General features: G+C 51.7%; 3 protein-coding genes across 4 annotated transcripts; 1 reads left to right on the plus strand and 2 right to left on the minus strand.

The window, feature by feature from the left end:
* The first annotated feature begins 819 nt into the window (after window positions 1–819).
* On the plus strand, window positions 820–7,624 carry Nlrp2 (NLR family pyrin domain containing 2). The gene is made up of 8 exons (XM_048368994.1): window positions 820–2,393; window positions 3,021–3,188; window positions 3,814–3,924; window positions 4,631–4,798; window positions 4,998–5,125; window positions 5,837–5,987; window positions 6,190–6,360; window positions 7,492–7,624. The coding sequence occupies exons 1-8, from the start codon at window positions 820–822 to the stop codon at window positions 7,622–7,624; spliced, it is 2,604 nt and encodes an 867-aa protein (XP_048224951.1).
* Window positions 7,625–9,211: 1,587 nt separating this feature from the next.
* On the minus strand, window positions 9,212–13,981 carry Gp6 (glycoprotein VI platelet). The gene is made up of 7 exons (XM_048330203.1): window positions 13,927–13,981; window positions 13,536–13,793; window positions 12,524–12,808; window positions 11,430–11,483; window positions 11,017–11,067; window positions 10,214–10,264; window positions 9,212–9,512 (listed from the first exon to the last, which is right to left on the minus strand). Exons 1-7 carry the CDS (start codon window positions 13,937–13,939, stop codon window positions 9,277–9,279), a joined length of 948 nt encoding a protein of 315 aa, XP_048186160.1. The 5' UTR covers window positions 13,940–13,981; the 3' UTR covers window positions 9,212–9,276.
* Window positions 13,982–14,131: 150 nt separating this feature from the next.
* On the minus strand, window positions 14,132–23,870 carry Rdh13 (retinol dehydrogenase 13). 2 transcript variants are annotated; one of them, XM_048330202.1, is made up of 7 exons: window positions 23,697–23,870; window positions 21,844–21,962; window positions 21,086–21,241; window positions 18,459–18,563; window positions 17,769–17,981; window positions 17,030–17,131; window positions 14,132–14,337 (listed from the first exon to the last, which is right to left on the minus strand). In XM_048330202.1, exons 1-7 carry the CDS (start codon window positions 23,759–23,761, stop codon window positions 14,135–14,137), a joined length of 963 nt encoding a protein of 320 aa, XP_048186159.1. In that variant the 5' UTR covers window positions 23,762–23,870; the 3' UTR covers window positions 14,132–14,134. The 2 variants fall into 2 exon arrangements, with proteins under 2 accessions (XP_048186159.1, XP_048186158.1); XM_048330201.1 differs by lacking the exon at window positions 14,132–14,337 and adding an exon at window positions 15,170–16,000.
* Window positions 23,871–23,946: the final 76 nt, after the last annotated feature.

Below are 23,946 nucleotides of genomic sequence, written 5' to 3' on the forward strand. Positions count from 1 at the left end.
AAGAGACAAGGAGCTCTAGAGAGAATGGAAATTCAGCTGCCAGGAAGGTGAGAGAGAATGCAGTCCAAGGCATCCCTCAGACCCCACCATTTTATTTTTAGAGTTATATTTTTTTGCTGTCTTCAAGTAGTGCCACAAAGGAGTTGCCACTCCACAAATCACCATTGCGCAAATCAGTTTCTAAGTACAACCTCTTCCCTCCATTTTCTCAATTTCTTAGGATGTACATTAAGTATGTGTGGCTGAGTTCTCTTGGTGTCATCCTTTTAAAGGTTGCTTAAGAATGTTGATTGGTTGTGCATGGTAGAATTTACACACCTGTGCACTAAGTACCTGAAGGGAGGACAAAGCAGTAGAAAAAAACAAACATGAATAAAGAAAACCCTTGGTACTGTGGAATATTACTCAGCCATCAGGAAACAAGAAATTATAATGCTTTCAGGAAAATGGGTGTGGCAGGAGATTTTTGCTGGTGTTATATTTTTCTTTGTGGCTTTCATAATATCAACTCACGGGTGAGAAAGTTGGGACAAGCCTGCCTGTCATGTGTGGTCAGCAAAGATTAGTGTCCTGGCTATATCAGGTGACAACACATGGCTTTATTGAAGGACAACTTCGGAGCAGAGATTTTTCTCCTTTTATCCCTCCTGCCTCATGCATTGTAGTGAGTTGATGCTACTGTCCAGTGTCACCTTTCTACCACCCCTCAATAAGTCCTTTTTGTAGTTTTCCTTTGGAGTAACCCACCATGCCCTATCTGTCTGTCTGTCTGTCTGTCTCAACTTCCTACCAGTGAGCATAGGAGAAATATATAGAAAAATGGTAAAGAAGAAACTGCAGGAGCTATGGCTACACAACTTTTGGCCGGGGGAGTATGAGAAGTTCTACCTGGTCACTGACAACTACCGGAGCCTCATCCCACTCTGCGATCCCATTCGGCGGGGGTGCCCCAGGCCACGTACAGTGGTGCTGCTGGGGCCCACGGGCGTGGGGAAGACCACACTGGTGAAGAAGCTGATTCTGGACTGGTCAGAGGGCAAGCTGGGCCCGGCCTTCCAGTGGGCCTACTACCTGAGCTGCAGGGAGCTGAACCACGGCAAGGGGGAGGACTTGTATCAGCTCATCTTCAAGGGCACCCTGGAGATGGAGGGCAACATAGTAAGTGGCCTGCTAGACTCAGAGGAAGTGCTGTTCATTGTGGACGGGTTTGATGAACTGAGGTACAAGGCTGGGGAGATGATAAAAGACATAGCTCCTCAGCGGGGTCAATACAAGCCAGTGCCGGTCCTGCTGAGCAGCTTGCTGAAGAGAATCGCATTGCCCAATGCCACCCTGTTGGTCACCACACGGCCCCGGGCCCTGCGGGAGCTCATGCTGATGGTAGAGCAGCCCATCCTGGTGAATGTGGAAGGATTCTCTGAGGTGGATACGCAGGAGTACTTCCACAGGTATTTCAGAGACCAGGCCCAGGCCCAAAGAGCCCTGGAGGCCGTGAAGAGCAACCACATCCTGCTGGCCATGAGTAGGTCCCCTGCCGCATGCAGGCTGCTCTGCGCCTGTCTGCAGCCGCAGATGGAGAGGGGTGTGGACCCCAGCCAGGCCTGCCAGACCTCCACTGCCCTGTTTCTCCAGTTCTTCTGTGACCAGTTTAACCCTGGCCCCAGTGCCCAGGTGTCCCTGGCTGCCCCGCTAGAGGCTGTGTGCCACCTGGCCGCCCGCACACTGATGGTGCACCAGTCCACATTCCACACACTAGACCTCAAGAAGGTCGGCGTGCAGGATTCCGACCTTTGGCCTTTCCTAGACAAGGGCATCGTCCGGAAGGACCACGGCTGCAAGTGGTGTTACCACTTCATCCACCCCAGCATCCAGCAGTTCCTGGCCTCCCTCTTCTACATCCTGAAGCGCAAGAGCGAGGAAGGCCAAGGCCATCAGCCCCATGGCCACAACGTGAAAGACATGCGCAAGCTGTTCTCCAAAGAGGCCCAGATGAAGGACCCTGACCTGGCCCAGACAGCCCTCTTCCTGTTTGGCCTCCTGAACAAGAAGAGGGCCCAGGAGCTAGAGGGGGTCTTCGGCTGCCAAACACTCGTCACGGAGATCAGACAGGAGCTGCTGGAGTGTCCGCTTGAGGAGACCAAGCCCTTCCTCTTGCAGATGGAGCTGCACAAGGTCTTCTCCTGGCTCTATGAATCTCAGGACAAGGAGCTGGTGGAGGAGGCTCTGGCTCCCTTTGAGGAAATGTCTCTGATCTTAAAGAGCCACCAGGATCTCCTGCATGCTTCCTTCTGCCTCAGGCACTGCCGAGGCCTGCGCAGGCTCACGGTACAGGTGGTCAAGGGGCTATTCCGGGAGGACAGTGCTCAGCTGCCATGCACAGCACAGGACCAGAGGTAAGAATTCTGCTCTCAGTCAAGGGAAGGTGGCTCACACCTGTCATCCTAGCAACTCAGGAAGCCAAGATCTGAGGATCAAGGTTCAAAGCCAGCCAAGGGAGGAATATGTGAGACTCTTATCTCCAATTAACCACCCAAAAATGAGAAGTGGTGCTATGGTTCAAGTGGTAGAGCACTAGCCTTGGGCAACAAGAAGCCAGGGACAGTGCTCAGGCCCTTAGTTCAAGCCCCAGGACTGGCAAAAAAAAAATCTGTTCTCACTTGCTGAGCCTCCTATAAATTCTTACAGGGTTCTTCCATCCTCCATCTCATCCCAGGCTTTCCAGGAGGGGGCCCAGATACTTCTTTCCTCTCTGACTCAGACTCAGAATTTTCCCTCGTGCTAACTTTCTTCCTGTTAATATTCAGGGTGAAGTCCAGGGCTGTCTCTCCTCTCCCAGCCGTGTGGTCTGAGCGTGTGGTCTCCATGTGTTCCCAGCTGTGCTGCCTCTGTGTGCGTCAGGAGTCACTGTCCCTGTTGTGTCCTCACCTCTAGCAGAACATTAAAGCTTTGTCCACAAGGAGTAAACAGGGATTTTCTTTTTTTGTCCTCAGGATTACTTGGTTAATCACTCTTGTTCACAGGTCCGGGGATGACCAGGTCCTACTTGCTCTCTGGACAGATCTCTGCACCATGTTTTGCTCAAACAAGAATCTGATTAGCCTGGACATCAACTACAGCGGCCTCAACAGCTCCTCGGCAGCTGTTCTGTGGGACATATTACCTTCGGCCTATAATCTCCAGAAGGTGGCGTAAGTCAGCTGACTCTCAAAGTCAGACGGCGCAAGGGGGTCACCGAGGCTCTCATGTTTGATACTGGCAGAATATTCTAGATTCCAAACCAGGTACCCCAACACCCAGGAAATGGAGATGCCCTGGGGCCCTTAGCTTTATCAAGATGGAGAATCCAGTCAAGTCATTGTGCACTGCTGGGGATTGAACCCAGGCCATCACACTTGCCAGGCCAGTGCTCCTCCATACGAGCTATTCACCCAGCCCTATTTCAGATTATTAAAACAAGCTGAGCACTGATGGCTCATGTCTGTAATTCTAACAACCCAGGAGGCTGAGATCTGAGGATCACGGTTCAAAGCCAGCCTGGTTAGGAAAGTCCATGAGACTCTTATCTCCAAGGGACCACTGGCACTGTGGCTCAAGAAGTAGTAGAGGACCAGCTTTGAGGGAAAAAGACAGGCAAGGGTCAAAGGTACCGAGTTCACAATGTGCATGTATGCACACGCATGCATGCACATGCACACACACACACAAATAATGTCAAGTTTCAAGCTAAAATATATTGCAATCCTTTGTTTTCTATTTAATGTACAACAGAAATACCAAAACTCTTGATTCTCTTCTTTGTTTTCTGTTCGATAGCCTCAAGAATATTTCCTCAGCTGGGGTGCAACATAACCTGTTCCATAAGGACCTGCTGCCCTTGCTGTGCAAGGTCCTGAAGCACCCAGAGTGCAACCTGCAGGACCTCAGGTACCTCGGCCTGCCACTCGGCCACTGGGTAGCATGCCTGTGTGAGGAAGTCAAGGAAGGGCTCTGGTTGGAGACCAGGCCTGAGGCCAAGGGCGGTGAGGAGCTGGACTGACTGCAGTCCTCGTACAAAAATGGTGAGACTGCGAAAGGACTTCAGGCAGGAAAGGCATGAGACTGTAGTCTCCAATGAACCAGCAAAAAGCCAGAAGCAGAGCTGTGGCTCAAGGGTTAGAGCACTAGCCTGGAGCAAAAAAGCCAAGTGAGAGTGCAAGGCCCTGAGTTCAAGCCACAATACTGGTGTACACACGTGCGTGTGCACGCACACACACACACAATGACTAGGCTGGGAATATGGCTTACTGGTAGAGTGCTTTCCTTGAATGCATGAAGCCCTGGGTTCAATTCCTCAGCAGCAGATGAACAGAAAAAGCCAGAAGTAGCACTGTGGCTCAAGAGGTAGAGTGCTCGCCTTGAGCAAAAAGAAGGCAGAGACAGTGCAGAGTCAGAACACTTGCAGCTTTTTATTTCTAATTGGTGTTGCTGTGCCCAGTCCTAGACCACAGTGTCACATTGTGTCACTGTGTCACACCACAATACCTCAGATAATCCAGGCTATGGTGTGTAGCGATAAGTTCAAGCATAAACTGAGAAGGAAGCCCACTGACATTGGATGCTCAGGAATGACTGGGCCCCGCTTCTCCCTCAGGCTGGGGCCTTGCCCTGCCACCTCTCAGCAATGGGCCGACTTCTTCCTGGCTATCCATGGCAGTCCCTTGACTGTCCTGGGCCTTGTGGACAATGAGGTCCTGGACCAGGGCAGCAAGCTGCTGTGTGAGACCCTGACAGATCCATGGTGCATCATGCGGAAGCTGACGTGAGTCTCCTGCTGCGTCCACTCGGCTCTGGGCCCCCAGGAGCCCAGTGTGCTGGGGCGCTTCTTCTCCCCTCCATCCTACATGGGCTCCCCAGCCCGGATGGAGATGGGGTGGGTGTCTGCGGGGGCCTGGAGGGCTGGGTGTGGGAAATGGCCTCACCGCCTCACCCCCCCCCCACCCTGTGTGCTTCGTTGGCAGCCTGGAGAACTGCCAGCTCACCCAGGCCTGCTGCAAGGATTTTGCCTCTGTCCTCACTGTCAACCATTGGTTGATTCACCTGAGCTTGGCCTACAACGACCTCGGGGATGGCGGGGTGAAAATCCTATGTGAGAGCTTGAGTCACCCCGATTGTCAACTGCAGAGCCTGGTGTGAGTCCCTGCTGTGTGGGGGGAGGGGGGTACACGCGCGCATGTGTACATGCTAGGGATTGAGGACTTACTTGCACATGCTAAGCATCCTCTACCACTAATGGCTGTGAAATGCCTCCCGTTTATTATGGTACTGGATGTCATTCGTCAGAAGTGGGTGTCATTGGGCTAGAATTCAAGGTGCTAGAAAAGCGCCCCATTCGTCCTCCTTACCTTCCCACCACTCACTCCGTGGTACTCTGCATCCCTCGGCCCACTACCCCTCCTCTAGCCTCAAGGCCAACAGCAACGTGTCTTGAACTGGAGTCTTTCTCCAGCATGCCATTCTTTTCCTAAGAGTTCTTTGACGCTTGGCTTCCACGAACAAGGACCCTCGTGATTGCACTGGACCCACTCGCCCCCACATACCCTCAGTCATGGCCGTCCCTTCTGTGTGCCATCCTCTATTCGCCGATGCCAAGCAGTAGCTGTCCATCTTTGGGGGACACTCTCTATCCCCTCCACTCTGATGGGCAATTCCTGCATCTACGCTCTCAAGCTTGAGCCAAACCCACAGCTCGGGGTGGAGGACTGTGGCCTTGTGCCTCATGCCAGGTAGGACTTAACAGGTTCCGTGTGTGTTTCCTTTTCTATGCGGCTGGCATCCAGACTGTGGCATTGCAACATAGGCAGTGATGGCTGCGAGCACCTCTCCAGGCTCCTCCAGAAGCAGTCGAGACTCACATACTTGGATCTGGGGCTGAACCCGGTGGGGGATTCCGGCATGATGGCACTGTGTCAGGCCCTGAAGAGCCCACTCTGCCACCTCCAGCGTCTGTGGTGAGTGAGGATTTGCGTTGCCCCTCGGCCAGCTGTGACTTGCCCTTCCCTGCCCACAGGGAAACAGAACTCCTGGCGAGATGCAAAATTTCCCATGTGGTACATCAGTGTCTTAAAGTGCAAAGAGCCGACTCACTGGCTCTTATCGGCCTTTGTCTAGAAGCACTGGCTGGTTCCCTGAGTGACCCTGTCCTGCCCACAGGTTGTGGGACTGCTCCATCACTTCTACCAGCTGCGGGGAGCTCGCCGAGGCCCTCCGCAGCAACCAGAAGCTAGTCACCCTGGATCTGGGCCAGAACACCTTGGAATCTAATGGATTACTCAGGCTGTATACAGCCTTGCAATTTCAAAGGTGCTCCCTGCAGATACTCAGGTATGCTTTGACTCCTCCTGTTTCTTTCCTTGGGGGCAAGGGGGTTGGTGACATTCATTCGAGGCATGACATCCCTGGCACTCAGCTTCGTCCACTGACACATGGCCAAGGGCTGATCTATCCATTCCTTCTATCACACGATGGCTGAGTCTGGAATGAAGTTGATACTCAGGGAGAAATCAAGATTTCCTAGATTGTCATGCAGGGGAGCTGAGGTGATCAGCCACCATCTCTTTAGGGAAATCAAACTGCAGATCTCATTTGGAGCTTTGGTACCAGAATCAGCCTTGGAAACCATTTCTCCAGAGTAAAGTCTGGGGCTCATGAAACCAACTACTTGTGCATCAGAGGCCAGCTTGATGTTGGGCTCTTTGTTTGTAACCTTGGCAACAAGGAGCCATGGGCCCTCCCTAGAAGATGTATGTTGGTCCTGGGGCTTGAACTCTGGGCCTGGGTGCTATCCCAGAGCTCTTCAGCATAAGGCTAGCACTCTACCACTTGAGCCACAGTGCCACTTCCTCCCTAGAAGTTTTAGAAAGTCTCAGATGCAAAAGAAAGATGACTGGTGACTTAAAATCATAATGTTGTAGAAGGAATGTAGATGGTACATTCACATCAATCGTAGCCTTAAGGTGGCTTGTGAATCAAAAGGACATAAACTGCTAGGCACAAGGGATGATAGGTGTGGCTACTCAGGAGGTTGAGCTCTGAGAGATCTGAGGATCACAGCTCAAAACCAGATCAGGAAGAAAAGTCCAATTAACCACCGAAAAGGTGGAAGTGGAGTTGTGGCTGAAGGGGTAAGAGCACCAGCCTTGAGCACAAAAGCTCAGGGACTGTGCCCAGGCTGAATTCCCAGACTGGTGTGTCTCTCAGCCAAAGCACAACACAATCACTGCCCAAGGGTGCAGAATGAGGTTCAATACCAACTTCTCTCCCTATAAAATCAACATGGAACGCTTATGTCACTGCACAGAATAGTCAAAGGAAATTGATGCTCCACAAATGAGATCAATGACAATGTCTAAGCATGGCACTTGGGAATTTGGAATCAATCTCCTTGGAGCAGTACTAACATCCCCCCTCTCCCCCCCCCCCCCCCGCCACCTCTTCACTTGCATTTTGGCCCAGGTTGAAAATAAATGAAGCAAATCCTGAAGTGAGGAAGCTGCTAAGAGAAGTACAAAAAGTCAACCCCCAACTGATCATCGACAGCAACCACAGAGAGCCCAGAAAAAGGAGACCTCAGGACATCCCTGACTGAGCCACTGAAAATATCTATCCGCCAAGCCTCAGCGTGCAGTGGGTACCGTGCCTGGATGAGCTGGGCGAAGTCCGAGCCTTCTTTCTCCCCTGGTGGACATAAAATGAGCACCAGTCACTGACCCCCACTGGGCGTGAAATGTCCTAGCACTGGTGTGCCGAGGAAAATAAAAGCAAATATGTTTAAGAATAGAGGCTGTGTTTATTCACGGGTTCTGGTGAAACTTGAGAGGAGATGTTTTATTTGAAGAGAATTCAGCTAGTATAAAAGAATGTGCTAAGTGTTTGATTGCATTGATTATGCTCTCTACCAATCTTCACTCCATTCTGTATTTTTTCCCCTTGTATTGTAGATAAAATCTGGGTCCTTGCACATGCTAAGCAAGTACTCTACCACTCAGCTACATCCCTATCCAATTCTAGTATATTTGGACCCAACATAGATAACTGCCTGCCAAATACTCAACCAAATACTTCTTCTATAAACCCACAATATTTGGGAACTTTTTCTTTCAGCTCTGGGTATTGAACCCAGGGTCTCCCACATGCTGAACAAATGCTTTACCATGGACCTGCATCCCCTAGCTCAATTTTGGACCTTATCACCTCTTTATTCTTGCAAAGCAATGTACAAAAGCTCAGGGACAGCACCCAGGCTGAATTCCAACTGGTGTGTCTCTCAGCCGAAGCACAATGCAATCATAGCCCCATGGTTGCAAAATGGGGTTCTGCACTGTTAGGGTGTCAACTAGACATCACCTGTCTCCCTATGAAATCAACATGGAACTCTACATCACTGCATAAAATAATCAAGAAAGGAAATAGATGCTCAACAAATGAGATCAATGACAATGTCCAAGCATTTTTAATAACAGCATGAACCCCTGAGTAATAGCAATCCTGGTTTTTAACAAAATTCCAAGACTACACTTCAAATATACTCCTTTGGTCCTAAGGTAAACTGCAGGTTGAACAGTTGAAACAATGTGAGACTTTTCTATTGTCGTTCTGCTTACCACCCACAAAGCTCCACAGATTGGCTTCTGTTTTCTGGGAAGTGACCCTCCTCAGAATGCTGTGCCCCGTGACAGGAAGGGGAAATATTTCTAGTATAATCCCAAGTGACTCTAGGACAGGTAGCCCCACACAGAAATAAAAAGAATTGGGGAGCAGGGATTTTTCTATTAGTATTTATTGAGGCAAAGATCATATAACATAAAATTAAGCTTAATTTTTTTTGTGAGGGGAGTCCATTGTCGGGCTTGCACTCTGGACCTTGGTACTGTCCCTGTGCTCTTTAGCTCAAGGCTAGAGCTCTGCTACTTGAGCCACAGCACCACCTCTGGTTTTCTGATGATTCACTGGAGAGAAGAGTCTCACAGACTTTCCTGCCTGGGCTGGCTTTGAACCGTGATTCTCCCATCTCAGCCTCCTGAGTAGTTAGGATTACAGGCGTGAGCCACCAGTGCCAGGCCTCCCTTAGTCTCACTGAACAGATGGTCAGTGAGAAGACGCTGGCTTTGCTCTCTGCTGGAACACCCGGGAGTGTGCCCTGCCCTCCTCTCTACCCCAAAGCCCTTCACCCGACTCATGCCCACTCTTCATGCCACTTCTCCATCCATGGCCTCTCTCAACTGTGGTGATTCCTGACCTCTAACAGTGGTGTCTGTGTTTCTGAACATCAGCTCCATCCCCATCCTGACTGCCATGGGATCTGGGGATCCTGGGGAGCGGTGGCAGGGGCCTCTGCACAGCTCTAACTCTGTGCAGCAAGGGTTTCTTCTGGCTGTACCAGTCCTCTGCCAGAAACCCTGCCAGGAGTACCAGAATCAGGACACCGAGACATATCCGGATCAGGTTCCCCTTGGTGTAGTCCTGGTGGGCAGGACCTGGCAGGAGGACAGGAAGGAGCAGATGACAGAAAGAGGCAGGAGCAGGTGACTGGCAAAGGCCATAACCAGGCCATACCCTGGCTCATCACAGCTGTCTGATCTGAGAACTTCCTCCAGTAGCTGAAATGCCTATGTCCTTCCTGGAGGGTCCCGCCTCTTCCCACCAAGGGCCAGTACTGGGCCAGCCCCATGTTAACACCTAACATTGTGCCTCTCCCAGTGTCACATCCCAGGGCCCCTTCAGTCCCTCCTCCCCCAGACAGAGAAGAAAGGGCCAGGGGAAGAAAGGGAACTTCTTTCTCTGGCACTTTGGAAAGTCTCAATGTACCCTCCCAATCCTTGCCAATTTTGGTCTTTTTTTTTTTTTTTTTGCCAGTCCTGGGGCTTGAACCCAGGGCCTGGGTACTATCCCTGTGCTCACGGCTAGTGCTCTACCACTTGAGCCACAGTGCTGCTTCTGGCTTTTTCTGTTTATGTGGTACTGAGGAATCAAACCCAGGGCTTCATGCATGCTAGGCAAGCCCTCTTCCCCTAAGCCACCTTCCTAGCTTGATTTTGGACTCTGTGCCAATATTTCACCTTCTCCCTCTAATGTTTTACCTACCAGAACCCAGGAAGACAGAGCTTCAGTCCCTGTGCTGAGAGAGGACCCTGCTCTGGGTAAAGACATTGAGGCCAAGACGGGAGGATGCACTTACCAAGTGGAGGGCTGGAGCCTTCTAGAGATGCAGCGAGATCTGTAGGCATCTCTAGGAATCCAAAGAAATTGGGTGTGAACAAATAAAACCATTTCTCCTTTTCGGAAACAAACACATGCCTAGCAGGCAGAACTGCAGAGCTTCTGAGGACAGCATGAACTACAGACACAGTTGCTCAGATGCCACCCTTCCTTAAGGAACAGAAGACACAGGAAGTGGTAGGAAAGACAAGAATGATGGCCAGGGGAACCAGGAGACTTGAGTGGCTCTGAGTGGCTGGGACCCACAGAAGGGTCCTATGGAAGATGCAGGAAGGTTGCACATAAGCCAGTCTGCATTCTGAGGGAAAAGTAGAAGATTTTGGAAACTGAGGATGGGAAAGAATTCGATCATAGCATTAGAAAGAACCTTCTGAGGTCAGGGGCCTAAAGGCAACCGGGGTTGTGTGGGCCTGGTAGAGAAAGCTAAGCCAGCCTTAGAGGTCTGTCTGGTGTGGTTAACAAAGGCTCCACATGGAAATGGGATTGCATGCAAGCAGGGAGAGCTTGCACTTCCTCTGAGAGAGGAGTGTGCAGTGATGGATGAAGGTCTTCCCATCAGAGCTTGCTGTCCACCATCTTGGAAATGGCCACCCTACCCAGAATGCTCCTCTGCACCGGCTTCAGTGCCCACTTCCTCTACCATTCTCTACCTCCAGACCAAGCTTTCTAGGTTAGGGTCAGAGGCCTGATGGAGTAGATTAAAAGCACACAGCCCCACCAGCATATTCCTTTCTGCCAAACATTAAATATCCAGTCACTTACCAGTTGTGGAGACATCTGTTGTGGCTGAGATGATTCGATTCCTGGAGGCCTCTATGATTATTAAGGAAGTATTGTCAGTTCTTTCCAGAAGTTCCTACTCTCCAATCCCCCTTCTGGATATCTGGGCTCCCTAAACCTTCTTTCTCTGATGCACCAGTCATGAGGCAAATTCAAAAGAACCCTGAGACTTAAGCCTCCATCTCTCCATAGCTAGAAATGATTGGAACAATCATGAGCTGTGGACACAGAGTTATTTCCTCTGGGGTTATTGTTATTACAATTGGAACACTGTTATAAACATCTGTGAGCAGGATTTTATGCAAATGTTAAGTGTTGAAGAAATGTATGCAGATGAGAGCAAGAAGAGGGACCCTGTGCCCCAGGCCTGAAGGAGCAAACCCTCCTGAACTCACCAGTGATGAAGGACAGGGGCTGTATGGACAGCTGCCCAGGAATCCCAGACGTTCCTGATAAGTCAGAAAAGGAAAGAAGTTTGTGTCTTGCTGACCGTGGGACCTGGAAAAACCACCCAACATTCCTGATTCCTGATTCTGTTTCCTTGCATAGAGAATGAGTATGGAGAAGCTTCTAGACAGGCACACAGGAAAGCTGCTAAGAGGAAACAGGGAACATAAGAGTGAAGATTAAATCCAGTCAAAATACTGCATGTGCATGTGTGCAATCACAGTGAAACCCTCTGAGCAATTAGAAAACACACACACAAAAAAAAAAAAAAGTGTATGCTGCGCCTTTCCTCTGAATTATGTAGTTAATTCACATCTCACTGCTGTGACTAGAACCCGGGCCTTGTGCTCCAAGCGCAAGCTCTACCACTGAGCTGCATCCCCACCTGTATGTTTTATTTTTAGTCATAGTTACAATACCATACATTAAATGTATCATCTTACTTGGGTTATTTTTTAAAAGTATTTAATAACGTTGGTTTCTGTTCTCTAAGAAAGTAAAATTATACAGTCCAGAAGCACCAGAAAATGGGGCGGGAGGGTATAATAACCCTTCCTTGATATGAATCCCAAACAATTGTTACCATTTGATGTTTGTTTTTTAGCAACCTGGATGACCAGTTTTTATTTGGATTGTTACATCCTTGGAATTACACAGAAAAAGAACTTTAAAAGATATAAATCCAGCCGGGCACCATCTGTAATCCTAGCCACTCAGGAGGCTGAGATCTGAGGATCAAGATTCAAAGCCAGCCCGGGCAGGAAAGTTTGGGATACTCTTATCTCCAATTAACCACCAGAAAACCAGAAGTGACTCAAAGTGGTAGAGCATTAGCCTTGAGCAAAAAAGCTCAGGAACAGGACCCACGTCCTGAGTTCAAGCCCCACAACTGACAATATATATATATATATATATATATAATTCCAATGATTAACAGTAGGCAGAAAGACTGAAGGAGGCAGGTTTTACAGTGATGGTTCTCTTGGGTGCTGACACAGGGTCTGCCAGGGCAAAGGGAGAAGCCTGGGCCTTCAGCCCTCACCTGTGACGGTGAGCACCAGGGGCTCGCTGGGAGCTGACCACAGATACGGGGCCTTGCTGGAGAAGCTGTAGCAGCGGTAGGCCCCGCTGTGGGCGGCCGTCACGGCGGTGATGGGGAAGGTGGCCAGGTACGATTTCTTGGCCACCTCATAGGGCCTTGTGTCCCCCTCCTTGGATAGCGCGAATTGGTCAAAGCCATATTGGGTCTGGCACTGTAGGGTCACATCCTCTCCTGGGGAAACTGAGGGGCTGGGATGAGCTGAGAGGGAGGGCTTGTTGTAAACTCCTGGGAGGAAAGAAGGGTTTATTAAAGACAGGGATGAGGAGCTCCATAGCAGAGTGGAAATGCCCCTCACCTTAACTCCCAGCTCAGGAACTTTTCAGCCATCCCCCCCCCCCCCATCCCAGGAAGTCACCCTCTGCCTGGAAGTCACTGCCCTCCTTCCGGGGGGTCACACGCACACTCATAGAGTGGCTGAGGAGGCGTGGCTGTGCTCACACCACAATGTCTGTGTCTGGGGATGTGGGGTTTTGTGCTGGTCCTACAGCTTGAACTCAGAGCCTGAGCTGCTTCGCTCAAGGCTAGTGCTCTACCACATGGAGCTACAGCGCCACTTCCAGCTTTTTTGTTGTTGTTGTTGGTTAATTGAAGAGTCTTCCAGACTTTCCTGCCCAAGCTGGCTTCACACTGTGATCCTCACATCTCAGCCTCCTGAGTAGCTAGGATGACAGGCATGAGCCACAGGAGGCCCCGCTTCCCCTCTACATGGGAGCTGACAAAGGGGAATGACTGCACTCGAAATGAGACATGTCAAGCATTTACCACAGCCCCTAATGCAGGACAAGCCCCAGAGATGATGTAGGGACACCTAAGTATAAGCCTGCCCTGGGCTGTGGGCTTGTGTCCCAGAATTCAGTAGCTATATGTCAACTTTTTACCCTCCCCCAGCCCCAGTGCTGAGGGCCGTGCAGCCCTGGGACTGGCAGGTACCCCCACATTCCCCTCCAGTCACCAGTGGCGATGAGCTCCAGCCGGTCACTGGGTGGGGACCAGAGGCTCCCATTCAGATAGGAGCAGTGGTAGCACCCCGCATGGTCTCTCCTCATGATTGGGATGGAAAGAGAGTCCTGGTCCTCATAATTCCCAGACCCCAGTTTCTCCAGGCGGTACAAGTCCACATGCGGCGGGCCCTGGCACCGGATAGTCACCGAGCTGCCCAGGGACACCAGGGAGCTGGGCAGAGCCCGCAGGGAAGGCTTGAGGAGCAGGCCTGGAAGGTAAGCGCACAACAGAGGTCAGCCCACAGCAAAAAGGGGCCTCTCCTGGGGTCCCTGATCCCTTCTGATATCCCACATCTCACAGCTGGACCCAGAGGACCCGGGGACTTGGGGAGGAAAACTCACCACTCTGTGCCATGATAAGGTGCCCAAGACACAGTCCTGAGGAAAGAGGAGAACCCACACAGTGGCAAGGCGCTGGCCTGTACACTTTCTCCTCTACAAAATGTGGGGCGTGGAGGAAAGTGGGGGTTCACACGTGTGTAGGTCCTCACCAGTGGCCGTGAATAACAACTTAGAATAGCTCGAGCAAAACACACCACCTCCCTGGGCCTCAGATTTCCCACACAAAATACAACCAGGCCTCCAAGGTCCCTGCTTGAAATTTGTGAAACCCTTGGTGGGGTGCACGGGGCCCATCCTGCAGCGTTTCCCGGGACTTACCGAGGCAGAGGAGGGCCCTGGAGGAGGGTGATAACATGGCTGCTCCGCCAGTCCTGAGTTCTGTGGCCAAGGAGGGCAGGAAGGCTGGGGAGCCTGGAGCGAAGGACAGGATGCGATGATGGGGGAGGAGGGCCCCCCTCCCTTCCTCACCAGCCCTGGCTTTTCCTCACTGAGACTAATCAAGCTGAGGCCGTCCCCTCCACAGGAAGACTGGCACACAAACCTCGAGGGGTGCCACTTATCTCCTCCCAGCAGCCGGGTGTCCCGTCACCCCTCGCCTCCTGGGGCACTATGTCCCCCAACAGACTCCCTACAGCCACTAGAGAAATGTGCCCTGGCTTCACACCTTGCAGGGTATCTGTAGTGATGTTTTAAATTGGAACGTAAATGTTGGCAAGGATGTGGAAACACTGGGTGCCTCCTGGCACTGAGGTGGGAATGTGGCCCAGCCACTATGGAGGGGCATTCATGTCCTTGAGAGTGAAACATGTTCAGTGGGGGGCGAGGAGGGAAGACCCCACACGTACTGTGCGTGCAGTCATGGAGCCGCGCTAGGGGCACACAGGCGGTGGCTGCAGCCCCCCTACAGTGCCCCCTCCTCGTCCAGGTGGGACAGCCACTCCTCCTGTGGCTCCTCTGTGGGTTGCAGGACTCAGAGCTCCATCTCTGGCATTTGTGTTCTTAATTACTGAGCTTTCTGGGGGTTCCCTCGATTGTGCACCCCAGACAAAGGACTGTCCCACTCTATCCTGCACCTAACAGGGACATTGTCCCCTAAGACTGCAGACCTCGGCGACTGCTACCTCTACCACCATCTGGCCTCATGTGCTGCTTGTGTGTCCTGCCTGTGACAGCCATCTTAGCTTCAAAAGGAGCACACAGCCATCCTTCCCCACTCACAGAGAAAAGCACTCGTGACTCAAAAGACATTTGGGGGAATTTTTATTACTAAGAATCGAGTTTGAAGTTGGAACAACCATAGGAACTGGAAGGAGGTGGTGATCGCAGCCTCTGTGTGTCCCTGGGGGGGCCATGTGGTACCAGGCCGGGTCTGTATCCACCTCCTTCAGGAACCCAGCCACTGGGCCAGGACAGCGGGTCCTGGGCACAAAGGCACAAGGGCGTGAGCTCCCTTCACTGGGTCCACAGGCCACAGGGCAAGTTCACAGTGCTCCTTCTGCAGACCCCAGGTTCAGAGGAGGGGAGGGAGGCCACACAGGAGAGCCTGCCACCCTGGCCACCACTGCTGCTCCTGAGGGGCTTCCTCCCCTTCGGATGGCCGGTGACGCCCCCGGGCAACAGGTCACACGCCAGCCAGCAGTGCCCACGCACCTGCAGTCCAAGTCACTGAAGCCACATGAGACAGTGCCAACACTGCCCCTAGAGGACGAGGCGGGCGCGCACCGGGCATCTCCAGCCAGAAGGTTCCCTGGCTTGCGTGGCCCACCATGCCCCCTGGAGGATGACAACCGCGTTGCTGCCTGCTGACCCTGGGGCAGACCCGGCAGAGGTTACCTGGGCAGGACCTGTCCCCTCACGGAGGACCCATGGGACACCTCCAAGCCCACCAAGCGGGCACTTTCAGCCCAAAGCCTCCGAGCTATTTCCTCGTCTTCAGCCTCAGGGGCTGGCACCTTCTCTTTGAGTCCATCAAAGTACTTTCCGGAAACATCCTCCAGCTCCTCTGCCACGGCCAGGTAGGTGCTGGGCTGGGCTGCCAGCTGGGGGCTCTTGAAGAGCAGCCAAAAGAAGGGCCCTGCAACCAGCACACACACTCAGTGCACGCAGGCGCGGGCGCTACCCTCAGAGGCCCAGCCTGCAAGGCCAGAGGCTGCCCTGGAGCCCTAAGGAGCCCACCCCCAGGCCTTTGTCCCTCCCCAGGCACTGCCCGGGAAAATCCTCCAGAGGCAGGGACCAGCCCAAAAGCTGACTCCCCAGGGAGCCTTTAGATTCCAAGGCAAATGGATGCCTTATCCTCTGGGCCAGCCCACTCACCATCCCATCTTCCCGTAAGATCATTTTTACCTACTAAATGCATCTCATGGAATTCAGCTTAAAAGCCTTGGTCCCACTAGAAGCCTCCCAGTGTAACAGTTTATGTGGCCTACATTGGGCCAGGCCCTACACACACACACCCTGCACAGGAGTGCCTCATCTGGCTGAGACTGTCAGGTGGGTTCTATTCTGGTCCTGGCTGTGCAGATGAGGAAACTGAGGCTAGGGAGGCACTAAGGCAAGGCACTCAGGAGGTGGAAGATGGTGGACTGCAAGTTCCAAGCCATCCTGCACTACATGTTAAGCCTGACTCGATAGATAAATAGAGGAATGTAGAGCCAGGCAGGAGGGCACCTGGTTCCCCGGTGGCTCAGCTAGTCTGGGGTGAGTCAAGTGACCCTGGGCACAGTGGCTCCGCCCCATGGCTATCAGTCAGTAGGACTCTGAGGGGAGAAGACAGAAAGAGGCTAAGAAAGGGGCTGTCTCCACTGGGCAACGGTGGCCTGTAACCCTAGCTACTTAGGAGGCTGAAATCTGAGGATCACGATTCAAAGCCAGCCTGCGCAGGAAAGTCCATGGAACTCTTCTCTCCAATTAACCTCAAGAAAACCAGAAGTGGTGCTGTGTCTCAACATACTAGAGCACTAGCCTTGAGCTAAAGAGCTTAGGGACAGTGCCCAGGCCCAGAGTTCAAGCCATATGACAAATAAAAAAAGAAAGGGACATCTCTGAGGGTGGGTCCTGGGCCCCCAGAAAGGTCAGGGGTGGAAGGGTCTGTGCAGGGACTCACCAAGCGTGAAGCTGGAGAAGGAAGACTTGTGCATGCCTGTGTGTCGGCCCAGCTCTGTCCTGGCCACGCCAGGGTGCAAAGCATTGGCAGTCACACCCGTACCTGAGGAAGTACAGAGGGGGGTCGAGGGGTGAGTGGTTCACCCCCTCCCCAGGAGGCTCTGCAGCCCACTGGGCTCTGGGTCTTCCCTGTGCTATGTCATCCACACACCTGCATCCATGCCAACCTTCACTCTGGAACCCGTGTCCAGTGGCTCCTCTTATGAAGCAGCTGGGCAGCATGGTTGCCCTACCCAGCATGCACCACAGGCAGGTGCAAGGTAGAATGCTGAGCTGCAAACCTGGATTCAGCACACTAGTCACCAGGAGCATCCTCTCCCACATCCAGCTGTGATAACCATGTCTGCAGACATTGGCAGATGTGCCCTAGGGACCAAAATCGCTCCCAGGTGAGAGCCACTGGTGTAGAACACCAGAGGCTTAGAAGCCTGTCCATGAGAGTCTGGTGAAGGCCAATCATTAGAATGGTGATTGATTAGTGATGTCTGCCTTGGGCACAGAGGTGCACATGTGGTATGATTGATTAGTGATGCCTGCCTCAGGCACAGAGGAGGGCATGTAGTATGAGAGCCACCCCTTTGACCACACCATCTGGAGCTACAGCCTGTCTTATAAACCCAGGGTCCCAGAAGAGATGTTCTAGGAGGAGGAAGACCAGCGAGGCGGGCCACTTAACACACCTTGTAGCCGCCGGCTCAGCTCCTTGGTGAAGAGGACCACGGCCAGCTTGCTCTGACAGTAGGCTTCTTTGGTGTTGTAGTTCCTCTTCTGCCAGTTCAGGTCATCAAAATCTATGTGTCCAGCGATGTGGGCCAGGGATGAGAGGTTGATGATGCGGGAGGGGGCTGAGGCTTTCAGCTTGTCCATCAGCAGGTTAGTTAGGAGAAAGTGACCTGTACCAGGGTCCCAGACAACCAAACCCCACTTATTTCTCACTCCCACTATTAACATACAGACATCCTTCTTCTCCAAGTCCATGAGTGCCTAAAACTCACTTTCAGGACACTATTCAGCCCAGACTCTGCATCTGGAGACAAGACTGTACATCTGCAGGTTGATCTGGCCTTGGAAAATATTGAGAAATGTCCTTTGAGGTATTACAGAGTCCTCTAGGTGGCAGAGGTCTACAGGGCATGTCAAGCTCTGTGCAAATGCTCTCATGTAAGTCACATGAGCACCCACAGGCTTTGGTACCCAAATGAGGGCCCCCTCTCCTCCTGAGCTGCTAGGTCACCCATAGTAGCTACCCCACTGTCCTGACAGTGGACCAGGTCCCAAGCAGGCCAGGACACCCACAGGCCCCCACGCGGGTGGAACCCAGCCTCAGCCCAGGCAAACGATGGCATCACAGTCACTGGCCCAGAACTCACCCAGATGGTTGACACCAAACTGCATCTCGAAGCCATCCTCAGTGGTCCAGTGTGGGCACCGCATCACAGCCGCATTGTTGATCAGAATGTCCACTCGCTCCTCTTCTGGAAGATGGGTGAGGACAGAGACGGGCCCTCAGGGCTGACGACAGGGGTCCTGGCCAAAGTGGCCTCTTTTGGAAACAGAGTCTCTGCACAGGTCACCTAATCCCATCAGGACTAGGGTGGGCTCCTCCCGTCCCCCCTGGTGCCCTCCTAGAGGAGAAGCCCTGGGCCCTCATGAAGAATAAACAGGAGAAGCCTTGTGAGGGCGGGCCAGAGGTGGGAAACCCCACATCAAGGTGTGGCCCAACTAGTTCCTGCTGAGCTGGGGGCAGAATCCACCCTGTTTCTTTCCATGGCTTGTTTGTGGCTGTCTCCCTGTGTCTCTCCACATGGAGTTCTCTATGTACATTGGCCCCTGCCTCTGTGCCTCAATTTCCTTTCTTTGTTGTATTTTTTCTTTCTTTTTTTTTTTTTTTTTGGTCAGTAATGAACTCAAGGCCTGGGCCCTGTCTCTGAGCTTTTCTGCTCAAGGCTACCACCTGGAGCCACAGCACCACTTCCAGTTTTTCTGGTGGTTCACTGGAGATAAGAGTCTCAAGGACTTTCCTGCCTAGGATGGCTCTCAACTTTGATCTTCAGATCTCAGCCTCCAGAGCAGCTAGGATTACAAGCGTGAGCCACTAGCACCCAGCTGAACTTTTTATTCTATATTTTCTTAGCAGTACTGGGGACTGACCTCTGGGGCTCCCCAGGTGAGGCAAAACCACTAGGGGCACACACCAGTCGTTTTCCTTTTAATCTAGATAGAGTTTCACGTTTTTTGCAGAGCTGGCCTCGGAATGGCATCCTCCTACCTCTCCCCTAAGTTGCTGGGATTACAGAAATCTGCAACAGGCTCCCAACTTCCTTTTTATGAGGACAACAGAGATATTGAGATGGGGTCCACCCTGGTGCCCTCATTTTAACTTGATTACCTTTACCAAAAAAACTCCTGCTTCTAAACAAGGTCACCTTGTGATCAAGGCCCCAATGTTTCTTTTCAAGGGCATACAACTGAACCCACAGACTCCTACTAGATGCCCAGCCCCTACCACACAGGGACCACCATCTCCTTCACCTTGGTCAGTCAAAATCACAAGCTCTGGGGCTGGCCAGACAAGGGTTCAAATCTGGGCTCTACCAAGATACAAGGACACCCGCACATCCAGGTTCATTGCTACACTATTTACAATAGCCAAGATACAGAAACAACCCAGATGCCCCACAATAGATAAAAGAATCCAAAATATGTAGTACCTTTATACAATGGAATTTTTACACAGTCATTAGAAAGGATATAAGAATGGCATTGGCAGAGAAATGGATGGATCTAGAACAAACCATGTTGAGCAAGGTGAGGTAAGCCAAGATCAGAGAAACAAACAGATCATATTCTCCTTGATAGGCGGAAAATAGATTTAAAACACAACCAGATATGACAAAGTGTACAGAATTCTAGACACCCATACACAGTGAGATCCAAAGAGAATAGTATTAGGAGAAAAGCACCAAGTTGTAATAGCCAAGCACCTCTTCTCTCTCATATATATATATATATATATATATATATATATATATATATATATGAACTCCAAAGAGAAGAAAACAAAGTAACTTTTCTTAATTTGTCTTATCATTTTTAGATGACTCTGTATTCTTTTTTTTTCCCAGTCCTGGGGCTTGAACTCAGGGCCTGAGCACTGACGCTGGCTTCCTTTTGCTCAAAGCTAACACTCTACCACTTGAGCCACAGTGCCACTTCCATTTTTTTCTGCTTATGTGGTGCTGAGGAATCAAACCCAGGGCTTCATGCATGCTAGGCAAGCACTCTACCACTAAGCCACAGTCCCAACCTGACTCTATTCTTTACCTCATACACTGTGTGATACACCTGCACATCTGAGGGAAGGTGAGGAGAGGGCACAGAATCAGTGGAAAGCAGGTGAGAATGTGCAACAGCAGGGCCCAGGGGTTGCATTGGACATTGATGAAGATGAACCACACAATGCATGGACCGAGATGGGAGGGAGGAAATGACAGAGAAGGCGGGAATAGATGATACTAAGAAAAAGAAAGCAATGTACTTATTACCTGACATATGTAAAGGTAACCTCGCTGTATACCACCTCTAAAACAATAATAAAGTAATTTCTTTTTTAATCTTGGCTCTACCCTGACCTGGCCTATGACCCAGGACAGGTCACATAGCTTTTCTGTGACTCAGTTTCCCTCTTTGTAAAATAGATAATAGCCTGCTCCAAATGTGTAATTATGACTCATGGAACAAGAATTTCCTAAGCACCTGTTACCCTGCCCTGGGTATACAGGGTGGACCAGACACTTAAGGGCCTGCCTTCAGCCAGCATGGCTGACAGCCAACACATACTCCAGAGTCCTCCAGTGAAAGGCGCTGCCAGGAAAGCCAGTAGTGGGGGGCAGCGAGTGCTGGCGGTGCTGGATGCACCAGAATCTAGGTAGAGAGCCTGGTCCTGGGCAGCAGCCACCCCGGACCTCAGCCTACCAAGACAGCATTGTCCACCTACCTTCGATGACCTTCGTCGCAAACTCTCGGATGGACCTGAGGGAAGCCAGGTCCAGGTGCCGGGCACTCACGCGATGATTGAGCGTCTCCCCACGAATGTCCCTGGCCGCTGCTTCACACTTCCCCATGTCACGGCAGGCCAAGATGACATGGCCTCCTGGAAATCAGGGACAGAGACACATTAAGAGGAAAACACAGAGCCAGGAGTCATGGCTCACCTGTCACCCCAGCACCCTGGAAGGCTAAGATTTGGAGGTTTGCAACTTGAGGCCAGCCCAGAAAAAAGTTCATGAGACCTCATCTCAACCAACTCAAAGCTGGGTGTGGTGATGCACAATTCTACCATCCCAAGTATGTCCGAAGTAAAATAGGAAGATTGCAGTCCAAGCTGGCTAGGCACAGAGAGAGAGAGAGAGAGCGCGCGCAAAAGGGGCTGGAGAGGAGGCTCAAGCAGTAGAGCACCTGCCTAGCAAGTGCAAGGCCCTGAGTTCAAACTCCAGTACTGGTCAAAAATCAAAAATAAAAGCTACCCCATGAAACTTCCCTAGAGAAGATAAAAAGATACACTCCACCAAAACCTTCTGTGAAAGGTAGAAACACAAACATCCCTCCTCAGATCACTGAAACTCAGGCCTCAGGGTCACCACTAGGGAACCACACACAGAGCCAGGTTCTGCACACTGCATTCATACGCACTCTCCAGGACACACACAGATATGGGACCCTCACTCTGAGCCCCACAAAGAGGGTGGATTTTACCTCTTCTGGCCAGTTCCAAGGCAGTCTGTTTCCCAATGCCTGTGTTGGCTCCTGTCACAATGACTGTCTTCCCAGGTATGGTGGCCTTGCTGGGGCAAAGCCCACCTGTGACATAATCCCTGAAGGTGAGAGCACAGTAAGCTTTGGTTTTTGTTTTTTCAGTATTGGGCTTTGAACTCAGGCCCTCCTCACTTGTTAGGCAAGCATATAACCATTGTAGCCGCACCTATTTCAGTGCTTCTGTTCCAGTTTGTTTTTCAGATAGGGCCTCGTACTTTTCCCGGCCTAAGACTATGATTCTCCTACCTCCACCTCCTGAGTAGTTGGTGCTACACGAGCACCTTTATTATGGAGGTAGGGTCTAACTATTTTACTCTGGCTGCCCTTAAATCACAACCCTTCAACTCCTGCTTCTAAGCAAGCCCAAGACCTTGAGCTCAAACCCCATACAACCACCAAAAAAAGGGGAGGAGGAAGTGGAGGAGGGGAAGGGGGAGGGGGAGGGGGAGGGGGAAGAGGGGGAAAGAAAGGAAAGGAAGGAGGAGAGGGAAATTACTGCCCCTTCCCTGAGTTTTCCTGAAGATGGGAGGTAGGGCTCACAGTGTACATGAAATTCTGCTTAAATACTTTTGTCATCCCCAAGTGAGGTAGCAGCAAAGCCATTTCTCTCTCATCTTAATGACCTGCCAGAGGCTACTGGGTCAGAGATAAGGATTTAAAACCAGATCGGAGCTGGGAATATGGCCTAGTGGCAAGCGTGCTTGCCTCCTATACATGAAGCCCTGGGTTTGATTCCCCAGCACCATGTATATAGAAAATGGCCAGAAGTGGTGCTGTGGCTCAAGTGGCAGAGTGCTAGCCTTGAGCAAAGAGAAGCCAGGGACAGTGAGTGCTCAGGCCCTGAGTCCAAGGCCCAGGACTGGCAAAAATAATAATAATAATAATAATAATAATAATAATAATAAATAAAAACATTAAAACATAAATAAATAGGGCTGGGAATATGGCCTAGTGGCAAGAGTGCTTGTCTTGTATACATGAAGCCCTGGGTTCAATTCCCCAGCACCACATATATAGAAGACAGCCAGAAGTGGCGCTGTGGCTCAAGTGGCAGAGTGCTATCCTTGAGCATAAAAAAAGAAGCCAGGGGGGCTGGGAATATGGCCTAGTGGCAAGAGCGCTTGCCTCCTACGATTCCCCAGCACCACATATATGGAAAATGGCCAGAAGGGGCGCTGTGGCTCAGGTGGCAGAGTGCTAGCCTTGAGCGGGAAGAAGCCAGGGACAGTGCTCAGGCCCCGAGTCCAAGGCCCAGGACTGGCAAAAAATAAATAAATAGATTAGATAGATAGATAGATAGATAGATAGATAGATAGATAGATAGATAGATAGATAGATAGATAGATAGAAAGATAGATAGATAGATAAACCAGATCAGCTGGGTGTCTGTCCTTTAATTTCTGTATTACAGTCTGTGTACTTTTTCTTTTTCCTGCATGAACCAGTCTCTAGACATTTGCTAGGTGAATTAATTGACCGATTCTGAATCCAGAAGGCGGCCCGGGGCAAGAGCCACAGGCTTAAGCAAGCACCAGGCCCTGAGCTCGGACCCCAGAACCCACCACCCCCTCCTCAAAGCAAACGTCAGGAAGAAATGAACCAAAATGCTCCCGAGGCCCCACTGCTCCTCGGGTGACCCTGGGCCAGCGACCCCTCTCCCGCCCCGGTGATCCCTGACCCCCGCCTCCCCCCTGGCCCTGGCCCCGGCCTGGCCCCGTCCCGAGGCCCGTGGCTGGCGGGCGCGACGGGGCCGGGCCGGCGAGGGCAGGAGGCCGGCGGGGACAGGTGCTCACTTGAACAGCACGACGCCACCCACCGCTGCGCCCAGCACGGACATGGGAAGCAGGTAGCGGTTCATCCCGGGAGGTGCGCGGGCCGCCCGCCCGGAGCCTCTGAGGAGGAAGCGCCGTCTTGCGACCTCCGTGCACGGCGTTGCAGCCGCGACGACTCCACGCGGGTTTCCGGAACCCGGCAACAGGAGGCGGGGCCTGACCCAGCAGGGGGCGTGCCTGGTGAGCGGGACCGGGGTGACGCGATCTGTAG

This window comes from Perognathus longimembris, chromosome 20 (genome assembly GCF_023159225.1).
Source record: "Perognathus longimembris pacificus isolate PPM17 chromosome 20, ASM2315922v1, whole genome shotgun sequence".
In the NCBI taxonomy this organism is placed as follows: Eukaryota; Metazoa; Chordata; class Mammalia; order Rodentia; family Heteromyidae; genus Perognathus; species Perognathus longimembris.

Bases quoted from the DNA above. Each gene is read 5' to 3' on its own strand.
- Nlrp2 (XM_048368994.1), top strand. From the start codon at position 820: ATGGTAAAGAAGAAACTGCAGGAGCTATGGCTACACAACTTTTGGCCG. The intron at 4,799-4,997 runs GTGAGTCTCCTG...CTTCGTTGGCAG, and splicing joins TGCATCATGCGGAAGCTGAC to CCTGGAGAACTGCCAGCTCA. The intron at 5,126-5,836 runs GTGAGAGCTTGA...ATTGCAACATAG, and splicing joins TGGCGGGGTGAAAATCCTAT to GCAGTGATGGCTGCGAGCAC.
- Gp6 (XM_048330203.1), bottom strand. The intron at 12,809-13,535 runs GTGACTGGAGGG...CTTTCCTCCCAG, and splicing joins GCTGGAGCTCATCGCCACTG to GAGTTTACAACAAGCCCTCC. The intron at 10,265-11,016 runs GTAAGTGACTGG...TTGGATTCCTAG, and splicing joins AACAGATGTCTCCACAACTG to AGATGCCTACAGATCTCGCT.
- Rdh13 (XM_048330201.1), bottom strand. From the start codon at position 23,761: ATGAACCGCTACCTGCTTCCCATGTCCGTGCTGGGCGCAGCGGTGGGT. The intron at 21,242-21,843 runs GTAAAATCCACC...CCTGATTTCCAG, and splicing joins CTTGGAACTGGCCAGAAGAG to GAGGCCATGTCATCTTGGCC. The intron at 16,001-17,029 runs GTGAGTCCCTGC...TGCTGGTTGCAG, and splicing joins CTTCTCCAGCTTCACGCTTG to GGCCCTTCTTTTGGCTGCTC.